Source organism: Borostomias antarcticus (assembly GCF_949987555.1).
Source record: "Borostomias antarcticus genome assembly, chromosome: 16".
NCBI lineage: Eukaryota > Metazoa > Chordata > Actinopteri > Stomiiformes > Stomiidae > Borostomias > Borostomias antarcticus.
In genome coordinates, this window is record NC_140249.1 from 8,288,894 (window position 1) to 8,302,064 (window position 13,171).

Genomic DNA, 13,171 nt, shown 5'->3' on the forward strand with positions numbered 1-13,171 from the left:
GAAAAACACCCATAACAGGCTAAACTGCACTCTCATGATTAAATCCATGGATGGTGCAGATGTTAGAGATGGTGATGAGGTCATAACTGCAGTGTAACACTTGGACAGGACACCCCTCCGAGGATGTAGGCCTCTCTCCAGTCCTGGCCTCCCTCCATTGGCTCCCGGTGCGACAGAGAGTACAATTCAAAACCCTCCTGTTTGTATATAAAGCACTCAATGGTCTTGCTCCAGATTACATCAAAGAACTCATACAATACACCTCAACATCAAGGACCCTGAGATCAGGTGACCAGAGACTTTTAAACATCCCCCGGTCAAAAATGGTCAGCAGAGGAGACCGAGCCTTTGCGGTGGCAGCACCAAGGCTATGGAACACTCTGCCAATGGACATTAGATCTGCCCCCGATCTTGGAACATTCAAAAGAGAGCTTAAGTCTCACTTCTGCTACTAGTATACTGAGATGTCCTCTATGTTGATGATGTTTTTGTGGTCCCTATTGTTCCTATCCCCTCAGCTGTTTGTTGTTGTACAGTTTTAATGTTGGTATCTTGTCTGTCTAATGTTGCTCAATGTTTGAATGTTTTCTCCTCCTTGGAACCCACACTTTGGGCAACCTAAACAGTTGTAATTAGTATGTGTGTAAAAAATAAATTGACTATGACTATGGTTTGGACACGGTCCTTCTCACCTGCATTATGGACTTGATTAAAGCCTGTGTGCAAATACATCTTCAAGTTCTTAGTATGGTCAGTGTAAACTGTGGAATAATTCAACCACATTCAAAACATATAATAAATAAATCAGTGGTTGATGGAAGGAGAGGATGCAGGTTTCCTTTGTCACCGTGGAGATGAAGGTTCATGTTCAAGAGGTCTCTTCCACGGCGCTTGCTTCCATCTAAAGTGTGTTTCTGGTTATGAAATTCAGAATACAATATCAAAATCAATATACATTTTTTAATGTAGTGTCTTTACTATATTAGGCTACCGTATCAAGACTACATAAAATTGTAGGATATTTGTGGGAACCATTAACATATGCAATTATCAACAGATTAAAGAATGGACCTATCTCTCTCTCTCTCTCTCTCGGGTTCTGAATGTTTTGTGTCATGATGCTGATTTCGTTTTTTGATGGTTAGCAATAAAATAGATTTTGTATGGAAACCATTGACGCCCCTGTCTGATGATGTAGGCTAACTGAAAAACACCCATAACAGGCTAAACTGCACTCTCATGATTAAATCCATGGATGGTGCAGATGTTAGAGATGATGATGAGGTCATTACTGCAGTGTAACACTTGGACAGGACACCCCTCCGAGGATGTAGGCCTCGTCCTACTGGGCCAAGGTGCTCAGGCATGTCGTCTTGTATTATACAGGCTAATTGGGCGACATGATCATCACCAACCCAAAAGAAACACACACACAAAAACGAAGGCTGGATGATGTGATCAAGTGACCAGACTGGAAAACAGGCAGTAGGCGTAGTGAAGTTCAAGCTGAAGGCTGTAGCTGTAGCCCACTCATGTTTGGGAACACTCAAACGCACCATCCCAGGTAGCAATCATTTGTTCTAAAAATGTTCTAAGAATGTGAAAACATTAGCTAGCAGAACGTGTTGGGAATGTTGGTCAATGTTGTGGGAACATTCCCTGCTAGCTGGGATCATCTGTAACCCTACATGTGGGCTTCTTGCATTGTTGGCTATCGTCAGCAGATAGCGCTCTATCGCTGTGGGATAGCCTATGGAGATGTGTTCAAGATTCAACATTCAAGATCTGTTTTATTGGTCATGTATGGTAACCTACACACATACTGGGAATGTGACTAGGGTTATGGACAGGGTGCAGGGCAGGACAGGACAGGACAGGACAGGACAGGACAGGGTGCAGGACAGGACAGGACAGGGTGCAGGACAGGACAGGGTGCAGGACAGGACAGGGTGCAGGACAGGGTGCAGGACGGGACAGGACAGGGTGCAGGACAGGACAGGGTGCAGGACGGGACAGGACAGGACAGGGTGCAGGACGGGACAGGACAGGGTGCAGGACGGGACAGAACAGGACAGGACAGGGTGCAGGACGGGACAGGACAGGACAGGGTGCAGGACAGGACAGGACAGGACAGGGTGCAGGACAGGACAGGACAGGGTGCAGGACAGGACAGGACAGTCAATAACCAAGTCAGATCCAAGTACAAAGCTGAGAATGTTCTGCCAATTGCCAGTGGACCATACCCCCGTCTGTAAGATAAGATAAGATAAGATAAGATAAGATAAGATAAGATAAGATAAGATAAGATAAGATAAGATAAGATAAGATAAGATAAGATAAGATAATCCCAGTGGAGGACATGTGGGGTTTCAGTGGTAAAGGAACAGCAATAGGAAAATGTACAGCGGAATAGAATATACAGAGATAATATACATCAATTACAAGGAAAATTTACAATAAAAATAATACAGTATATATACAGTATGCATAGATATAGGATATATATATATCCATACACACACATGCATGCGCACACACACAACACACACACACACATTCACGACACTCAGGAACACAGGAACACTCAGGCGCTGTTATAGCCTGATGGCCGCTGGCACAAAGGAGCGCCTGAAGCGTTCAGTGTTGTGGGATGAGGCTGTGACTGGAGGGGCTTCCCATCTGCCACAGATTGTCATGGAGGGGATGAGAGGGGTTGTCGGTTCAGTTTGTCCCTCGGCCTCCTCTCCACCACAGACTCCTGTTTGCCTCTCCAGGCCTGGTGTTGCCTCTTAAAAGTGTGTGTGGGGGGGGGGGGGGGGGTGGTAGGTGGGTGGGTGGGTGGGTGAGAGTGAGAGAGAGAGAGAGAGAGAGAGAGAAAGAGAGAGATAGGCGGGTGGGAGGTGCTTGCGGCATGAGATCGCGCAATGGCTTCACTGGATAAAGACGCATGACTTTTCCATATAGACTACTTTCATCTTTTTAAAGGTTTAATGACAAGTAATCGTTTTAGTTATCTCTGATTTTATTTTCGTCTTGTTAGCCACCGACAACCACAGAGAAAATGTGGACTATACCTAAGCCCCGATATGCGAATGGCTACAATTTGGTTGCCGATGATGAAGCCGAGATAGCTGTGAACATCGGCGGGGTCAGGGTGACTTTGCATGGGGATGTATTAAACCGTCACCCGGAGAGTCGCCTGGCAGAGCTGGTGAACTGCTCCACGCGAAATCACGAAGTCATCTCTTCGCTCTGTGATGAGTACGACCCATGTAAAAGAGAGTTCTACTTCGACAGGGATCCTGACGCGTTCAAATGTATTATAGACGTGTATTACTTTGATGAGATTCACATTAAGCGGGGCATCTGTCCCATTTGTTTCATTAAGGAGATGGAATTCTGGAAAATCGAACAGAGTTATTTGGATGAATGCTGTAAAAGTTACCTGGATGAAAAAGAAGACGAACTGGCCGAGATTGCTAACAAAGTCAAACTTATTCTAGATGATTTGGATGGGGACCCATCGGTCCACCGCTCGGAGCGATGCCAGAAGTTCCTTTGGAAACTAATGGAGAAACCGGAGTCTTCTCTGCCTGCGCGCGTCATTGCCATCGCGTCTTTCCTCCTCATCCTCGTCTCCTCCGTGGTGATGTGTGTAGGGACTATTCCAGAGCTGCAGGTAGAGGACACCGAAGGAAACCTCGTCGAGCACCCGACGATAGATTCTATAGAGACCGCTTGCATAGGCTGGTTCACCGTGGAGTACCTGCTGCGTCTTGCGTCCTCTCCAAACAAATTGCGCTTCGTGCTCTCCTTCATGAACATAATTGACTTCATGGCTATCATGCCATTCTATGTGGTACTAATCCTAACGTACCTCGGCACCGCCATGATGGAACTGGCCAACGTCCAGCAAGCGGTCCAAGCGCTTCGCATCATGCGCATCGCCCGCATCTTCAAGTTAGCGCGCCACTCCTCTGGGCTGCAGACTCTCACTTACGCACTGAAAAGGAGCTTCAAGGAGCTTGGTTTACTCCTAATGTACATGGGTGTGGGGATATTTGTGTTTTCAGCCCTAGCCTATACCATGGAACAAAGCCACCCGGAGACTCTCTTCAAGAGTATCCCACAGTCCTTCTGGTGGGCCGTTATCACAATGACGACGGTGGGTTACGGCGATATCTACCCCAAAACCACACTTGGCAGGTGCAATGCAGCCATTAGCTTCTTGTGTGGAGTGATAGCCATCGCGTTGCCCATTCACCCCATCATAAACAACTTTGTCATATTTTACAATAAGCAGCAAGTGCTCGAGACCGCAGCCAAACACGAGCTGGAGCTCATGGAGTTGAAGTCCGACGAGGGCGCGACGGGGAAAGGCAAGAGCAAGTCTGACGCAATGGACGCATTGGAGAGTTCCACGAGCGCATCACACAGTGACACATTCATACCGATTCTTGAGTCGAGCACGAGCGTACGGTTGTAAACATTAAAATAATATCCTTAGGTTATGTATCACCATGATTTGCAAACCCTTGCTGTAGGCTACAGGCCTAGTTGTGTGTGTCAAAAATGTGTTAGCCTTTGTGTTCCATTGAATGGTTGTTTTAGTATCGATAGGCCCACTGTAAAGACCAATAAAGCTTTTGCATGAAATCCAATTGGTCCTCGAGCGTGCATAATATGAATGAATGCGTTTTGTTAATGTTTACTGAACTCAATTTGGGACTTTTTATTGATTAAAATGTTCACAATAATTCAAAAAGAAATAACCCACACACACACATGATCATTTACAGTCTTTATTCAACAAGAAAACCCCCCAGCGGTTTACAATGCCGCATTTCATGAAAATAGATAGTAGATTCATACAACTCAAATATACAAGAGACAGTATATAAATCAATTACTGTAGCTTGAATAAACAGTGTTGCCTAATACGTTAATGATTTGTCAAAAACGTGCTTTGTAGGGACATGAGTGCAAGCAGGTCCCCTAAAGGACCAGAATTATTACATCATCTGACTGACTACAGTAAACATATGTTTATCTTGCAATATTTTATTATCTATTATAACCAAATAGTCCCCAAGGTCAATTATGCATGCTGTTTTTAATCGTTAATCGTGCGTGTGCGCGTGCACAGATGCGTGTGAATCCATTGCGTGTCCTAAGGCATTGATCTGTGAGAAAATGCTGCCCTCATGGGGACAACCGTTCAGTGGCTACTGGCTACAGTCACCCACACGCACAGCGCCATCCCCCGCTCTGTCTGAGCCCCACCCTCTCTCCCCCCACCCTTTACCTGCCACTCTTCCACCACCCTCCCACTCACTCTCTCTCTCTCTCTCTCTCTCGCTCGCTCGCTCGCTCGCTCACTCACTCACTCACTCACTCACTCACTCACTCACTTGCTCACTCTCTCGCTCGCTCGCTCACTCACAATCCATTTCCTTCACTCTGGTGACTGAATAACAGATAACAGGAACTCAGCTCATCATGTCTGGGAACAATGGAGATCAAGACAAACTCTGGAAGAACTTTTAAAATAGTCTGAATTTTAGATTTGTATCATCACAGGTACATTCTATTGAGTTATAGTAGATGAGCTTGAACTACTGGACAAGGGAAAATAACAAAGTTGGCAGGAAAAATGACTTGAGTGCGACCAGATTTTAATTGGCTGCTTATTTTGAGGCTTTAACAGCCCTATGTGCTTGCAGTACTTGCTCTCCATTGATAAGCAATTTATTTGTGCCCCAAAGGACATTGTTACAGTGTGTTCAATGACACTGAACACATAAAGTGCCCCTGAGGACATTGTTACAGTATGTTCAGTGTGACCTGATGAAGGTCTAGTGTGGTCTAATCTACGTTTTCAATCAAGTATTTTTGCAAGTCAGGACAACGTGTGGGAAGCTTCTGTCCCCTAGGAGGATATGTTCACTCCTGCACACCTGCCCCAAAACACTGAGTTTACAGAGTTTAGTCTACAGTATGTTCAATGGCACTTATATCACTAACACATTTAGAGTGAATGAAAAATAGCTGTAAAAGCTATCATGTATATATATATACATACATATATACACAGTATATCTTTATATACATATGATGATATATTTTACAGCTATTTTTCATTTCATTTAACATACTGTATGTAGACTGTTAGGTTGCTACACACAGGCTGCTACACACATATATATATAAAGAGAGAGAGAGAGAGAGAGAGAGAGAGAGAGAGAGAGAGAGCACCTATGTAGAGTATATATAGAATAGTATTTTGAGTAGTGCATTGGTGGGAATTCCATCTGCTACCATATGAATAGTCAACGGTATCCAGATGTTTCTGGGAAAACCTTTTTGTCTGCTGCAATGATGATTTGATAATTTGATTTTGTAAGCTGATATAAGATTTATTTTTGTTCATAAAATCATTCTTTATTGTTTTTTCAGTACCTTACACAATGTGATATTGAGAATGTGTGACCCTATAAGGCATTTGAGTCTGGCCGGATGTCAAAAATATATCCCAGGCTAGGAACTATCTTCATAATATTTGAAGGTATATGAGAGGTCCAGGAGAAGGGAGGAACCTTGGGAACCAGACAGTGCAGAATGTAACTTGATTCAAAAAATAGCACACCAATAACGTATGCATCACCAAGCTGGGCAGCTGCCAAACATGATCACACTGAACACACACGCACACACAACCTCCTGAATGAACATGATCACACTGAACACACATGTGGACACACATGCACACACAACCTCCCGAATGCACAGGCTTTCAAAGAAGTTCAATTGTGTATCAAAGAATGGTTTAGTTAATCAATAGGTATAAATATGTGTCAACTGCTGTAAACAGACACAATGGCTTGAATATGCATGTGCACATCTTTCAAGACTCTGCATTTTAATTGAGGGTTACACAAGTGAGAGAGCTGTGATACATCAACTAGACCAAACACTAATGAAGTGCTGGTTTACCCTTTCATGTTGAATCAATGACCGCCTGTCAATTAAACAAAGATTAGAGTTTTCACAGAACAAAGACTCCGCATCAATACCCCCTCCCTCCGGCTCCTCAGAACCGATCTGAGACAGATCTCCCACGACCCATGATCCTCTCTACTACAGCACCAGGCTCACTAGAGACCAGAACCACCCATGATCCTCTCTGCTCACTAAAGACCAGAACCACCCATGATCCTCTCTGCTCACTAGAGACCAGAACCACCCATGATCCTCTCTGCCCACTAGAGACCAGAACCACCCATGATCCTCTCTGCCCACTAGAGACCAGAACCACCCATGATCCTCTCTGCTACAGCACCAGGCCCACTAGACACCAGGGCTCTGTGTCCATGGGAGAGAGCTTAACATAGACTATTTATGATATCCATGTATAAAGACAAAACAACAACACAAACACAGAGAAACACTGTAGAAGGACAGAAAACAATGGCTGCCATTGTGCCCAAGGTCAGGTTAATTCAATAAGCCACTGATGCTGGATCAACTCAGTCGGGGACCGACAGCAGTGCTGTCTCAGTGCTCAGTGCTGTCTCAGTGCTCAGTGCTGTCTCAGTGCTCAGTGCTGTCTCAGTGCTGTCTCAGTGCTGTCTCAGTGCTCAGTGCTGTCTCAGTGCTGTCTCAGTGCTGTCTCAGTGCTCAGTGCTGTCTCAGTGCTGTCTCAGTGCTGTCTCAGTGCTCAGTGCTGTCTCAGTGCTGTCTCAGTGCTGTCTCAGTGCTGTCTCAGTGCTGTCTCAGTGCTCAGTGCTGTCTCAGTGCTCAGTGCTGTCTCAGTGCTGTCTCAGTGCTCAGTGCTGTCTCAGTGCTGTCTCAGTGCTGTCTCAGTGCTGTCTCAGTGCTGTCTCAGTGCTCAGTGCTGTCTCAGTGCTGTCTCAGTGCTCAGGCAGGCCAATGACAGGATGCCAAGACCTCCACTACAGCAACTCTCACCTCAGGTCTTGGCTTTAGATGGGAATACACGCATGTTCTTTAGATGGGAATACACTGTTCTTACCAATAAGGCAATTCACTTGTTTAAATCTAACTTAAAATCTAAAGAAAAACTGGAAGTTTGTGTATTCAGATGTACAGGTATCTCAAGACTTGAGTAAAGAGTGGGTGTGTCTGACACAAGAGTGGCTTTAGCACCTACAAATTGTCCAATAAAGTATTTTTAAAGAAAAGCAGAACTGGTCATTATTTCTACGATCCCTTTTAGCATGTGGCATTCTGTTCTCTGTTTTCCGCTAGCTATCTAACCGGGTATTTTCTCCTTTGAGCAGATTGTCCAGTCCAACCCTCCAGCCCAGTGATTATGCATTCATCCCCTTGACTTCACAGCTCAGCCGCAAGGGTCATGCATACATGTCTGGTCACAGGCCATGTTTTCATCTCATCAAAAACCTTTTGAATGTCAAAGAAGAAAGTCGTTTTCAGTGTGTGGGCATATGCTCTCATAAAACCAACAGTGAACACACTGAGATGGTGATCACATATTTATTGGATTTTTTTTTCATTTTCATTTAGAATTATGTTTGCCTGTGGGCATTACTGGGACTAGTGAACAGAGAGGGATTTACTGGGACTAGTGAACAGAGAGGGCTTTACTGGGACTAGTGACAGAGAGGGCATTACTGGGACTAGTGAACAGAGAGGGCATTACTGGGACTAGTGAACAGAGAGGGCATTACTGGGACTAGTGAACAGAGAGGGCATTACTGGGACTAGTGAACAGAGAGGGCATTACTGGGACTAGTGAACAGAGAGGGCATTACTGGGACTAGTGAACAGAGAGGGCATTACTGGGACTAGTGCAACAGAGAGGGCATTACTGGGACTAGTGACAGAGAACGGAAGATCATGTGTCTCTATTCCACTTTGGCTGAGTTCTGTGCATTGAGTTTCCCTCAATGAGAAATTACCGTCCCTCCAGAACCTACAGCATGATGTGGTGATGGTCTAAAGCAATGGAAACCAATACCATACTGTTAAATTATAAAACATCAGTCAACTAAGGAATGGAGGAATATTCTCTCTCATTCTCACTTCCTCTCTCTCCCCATGGTCTCACCACCAGCCCCCCCCCCTCCCTCTCTCTCCACCCCCTTCCTCTCTCCCCCCCCCTCTCCCAATGGTCTCAGTGACTCCAGCCCAGCCCACCCCCTCCTTGCAAGGACCAGCAGCAGAGGTCTGTTGTCATGGTTCCAGTCTTAAAATAAGAGGCAGCCCGTCATTATTCTGCCTCATTAACTCTGTTCTTGGAGATGTGCCTCCTTTGATGAAAGCCCTTCCTGTTTGTTACCGTGTATCATGATAAGACTAAACATTCCTTTCTCCCCAACACGCCATACAAGCAAAAACAGTGAGTTCCATCTGTGTCAAAAAATTATTTAAGATTCATAGAGAACACGTGAATTGTGGTGCAGGAACATCAGCCTGGCTTTCCCTCACTATGGACTGAGCACAACATTTTCCCTCACTATGGACTGAGCACCTGGCTTTCCCTCACTATGGACTGAGCACGACCCTTTATAGCAGCGTGAGCCTGCATCCAGCAGGTCTTCTGTTAACTGGTTGACATATTCTGCATATGACACATACTGCATTTACATTTTACATTTCAAGAATAATTTGCATCAGCCAAGATAATTCTAAAAATACAGAACAAAGCAAATGTTTGTATGATACCACCAACCTATAAACCTCAGTCAATGAAGCCTTTGAACATAGACTTTCTGGGACTCAAAGATTCAATTGTTATGTCCTGTGTTGGATGGTTCTGGATGGTATTTACTGTATTTCCTGTGTTGGGTGATTCTGGATGGTATTTACTGTATTTCCTGTGTTGGAATGTTCTGTGTTAGAGTTCGGTTTTGGGACCCAGGCGCAACAGGAAAGGAGGAGGCAAGGAACGGTAAAGCCCGGAGGGGCGATTTAATAAGATCACAAAGGGGGATGTGGTAGTCGTACAGCCGATGGTCAGGCAGGAGCGTGGTAGTCGTACAGGCGATGGTCAGGCAGGAGCGGGGTTGTCGTACAGGCGATGGTCAGGCAGGAGCGGGGTTGTCGTACAGGCGATGGTCAGGCAGGAGCGGGGTTGTCGTATAGGCGATGTTCAGGCAGGAGCGGGGTTGTCGTACAGGCGATGGTCAGGCAGGAGCGGGGTCGTACAGGCGATGTTCAGGCAGGAGCGGGGTTGTCGTACAGGCGATGGTCAGGCAGGAGCGGGGTCGTACAGGCGATGGTCAGGCAGGAGCGGGGTAATCGTACAGACGTGGGTCAGGCAGGAACTGGAGAGATGAGGAGGGGAGGCAGGGTGAGTGAGAGTAATCACAAACGGGGAACGGGAAAAAACACTACAAAATACGGGTAAGGAGATTGTAGGCTAGGCTATACTTTACCACAAGAGTATTATGGTGAGATCTGGCGATGAGTGGAGTGTAGACCAGGTTCTTGTAGAGGTTGAAGGTGATTGCAGAACGAGGGACAGGTGTGGTGATGATAATTGGAAACCGGTGAGTAGAGCCGCGCCCGCGTCATCGTCGGAGACGAGCGCGCCGTTCTTGTCTTTGCGCACGGGCTGATGTGCTGGGCATGTCGGGATCCGACTCGACGTCACCGGAGTGGGAGGAGACTGCCGAGTCCGCGGAGCTGGCCGGAGACGGGGAACGCCCGGCAGTGGGGGGAAACTCCGGAGAGTCAGAACGTTGTATGCCCGGGCCGATGCGACGTGCGGTAGAGCGCGTAGGACGCCCCGAGCGCGCAGCGGGCCCAGAGGGGAGAGAGGGAGGCGGTTGTGGAGGCGAGGGCATGCGAGCCGTAACAGGACCCCCCCCCCGAGGGGAGCCACCTGGCGACCGACCGGGGGCGTCAGGATGGGCCCGGTAGAAGTCCCGGAGGAGAGACGGGTCCATAATGAGCTGCCTGGAGATCCAGCTGCACTCCTCGGGGCCGTACCCCTCCCAATCCGCCAGGTATTGGAAACCCCGACCCCGGCGGCGCACCTTCAGCAGCCGCCGAACCGTCCACTGGGGATGCCCGTCGACCATCTGGGGAGGCGGAGGAGCCGGGGCAGAAGGCATGAGGGGACTCGAGGAGACAGGCTTGACCTTGGACACGTGGAACACAGGGTGTACCCGCATGGAAGCAGGGAGCTTAAGGCGTACCGCAGCTGGGTTCAGGACACGGTCGATCTCGAAGGGCCCAACGAAGCGCGGAGCCAGCTTCCTGGAGGGGACCTGGAGCGGAAGATCAGCGGTGGAGAGGTAGACCCGTTGACCGGGCCGATACGCCGGAGCAGGAGTGCGGCGGCGGTTGGCCCCGCGGCAGGAGCGCTCGTTGGAGCGGAGCAGGGCCCTGCGGACCTCCCTCCAGACACGGCGACAGCGGCTGAGGTGGGCCTGGACGGAGGGGACGGAGGCCTCCGACTCCTGGAGAGAGAACAGCGGGGGCTGGTACCCGAGGGATGACTCGAACGGAGACCTGCCAGTGGCAGCGCTGGTCAGGGCATTGAGGGAGTATTCGACCCAGGGTAGGTCCTTGCTCCAGGAGGTGGGGTGGAGAGCCGACACACAGCGGAGAGCGGACTCCAGGCTCTGGTTGGCCCGTTCGGCCTGGCCGTTGGTCTGCGGGTGGTAGCCAGAGGAGAGGCTGATGGTGGCGCCGATCTCCTTGCAGAAGGCCCTCCAGACCTGGGAGGTGAATTGAGGCCCACGGTCCGAGACAATGTCTCCGGGGAGACCGTGGAGCCGGTAGACATGTTGGACGAGGAGTTCAGCTGTCTCCGCAGAGGACGGGAGCTTGGGGAGCGCCACCAGATGGACCGCCTTGGAGAACCGGTCCACCACGGTGAGGATGACCGTGTTGCCCCTGGAGGGGGGAAGACCGGTGATGAAGTCCAGGGCGATGTGGGACCAGGGACGGCTGGGGACCGGGAGAGGACGCAGGAGGCCAGCCGGGGGCTGGTGGGACGCCTTGCTGCGGGAGCAGACGGGACAGGCGACCACAAACTCCCGGACGTCGGACCTCATGGAGGGCCACCAGAACCGTCGGCTCAGGAAGGAGAAGGTGCGGTGAACCCCGGGATGGCACGCAAACCGGCTGGCATGGCCCCACTGGAGCACCCGGGACCGGACCGAGTCAGGCACGAAGAGCCTGCGAGGAGGAACGTTGGCCGGACTGGGTTGGGCGCGTTGGGCCTGCCTCACCACTGCCTCGATGTTCATGGTGACCACCCCTATAACACGCGAGACCGGCGGATGGTCTCAGGCTCCGCAGGGGGCGCCTCGGGCGCGTGGAGGCGGGACAGCGCGTCGGCCTTGGCGTTGCGGGAGCCGGGCCGGAAGGTGAGGGTAAAATCAAACCTCCCGAGGAACTGGGACCACCGCGCCTGGCGGGAGTTGAGGCGCTTGGCCGCCCGGATGAAGGTCAGGTTCTTGTGGTCTGACCAGACGAGGGTGGTGTGTTCGGCGCCCTCAAGCCAGTGGCGCCACTCCTCCAAGGCCCCCACCACCGCCAACAACTCTCTGTTCCCGATGTCGTAATTCACCTCCGCTGGGGAGAACCGGCGGGAGAGGAAGGCACAGGGGTGCAACTTCTGGTCCTCCCCTGACCGCTGGGACAGAACAGCACCGATGCCTGTGTCCGATGCGTCCACCTCGACCACGAACTGCCTGGAGGGGTCAGGATGGAGAAGGACCGGGGCGGTGGTGAAGCACTTCTTGAGCGCGGAGAAGGCAGCGCTGGCAGCCGGTGTCCAGACGAACGGACGCAGGGATGAGGTGAGGTGGGTGAGGGGAGCTGCTACCCGGCTGTAGTCCCGTATGAAACGGCGGTAAAAGTTGGCGAAGCCAAGGAAGCTCTGAAGTTGCCTCCGGGTCGTGGGTTGAGGCCATTCGACCACGGTCTTGATCTTGCGGGGGTCGGGTCGCGTCAGGCCTCCCTCCACAATGAGCCCCAGGAACTCCACTGACGAGGAGTGAAAAGTGCACTTCTCCGCCTTGATATATAGGCGGTTCTCCCGGAGACGCTGGATGACCATGCGGACATGCTGGACGTGCTCCTCAGCGCTCCTGGAGAATACCAGGATGTCGTCCAGGTAAAGGACCACAAAGACGTCCAGCATGTCCCTGAGCACGTCGTTCATCAGCGCCTG

At 49.7% G+C, this 13,171-nt stretch overlaps 1 protein-coding gene across 1 annotated transcript; it reads left to right on the plus strand.

Moving 5' to 3' along the window:
• Nucleotides 1-3,061: 3,061 nt before the first annotated feature.
• On the plus strand, nucleotides 3,062-4,486 carry kcnf1b (potassium voltage-gated channel, subfamily F, member 1b; the record flags this gene model as incomplete). Its single annotated transcript, XM_084451087.1, has 1 exon — nucleotides 3,062-4,486. One exon carries the CDS (start codon nucleotides 3,062-3,064, stop codon nucleotides 4,484-4,486), a length of 1,425 nt encoding a protein of 474 aa, XP_084307213.1.
• Nucleotides 4,487-13,171: the final 8,685 nt, after the last annotated feature.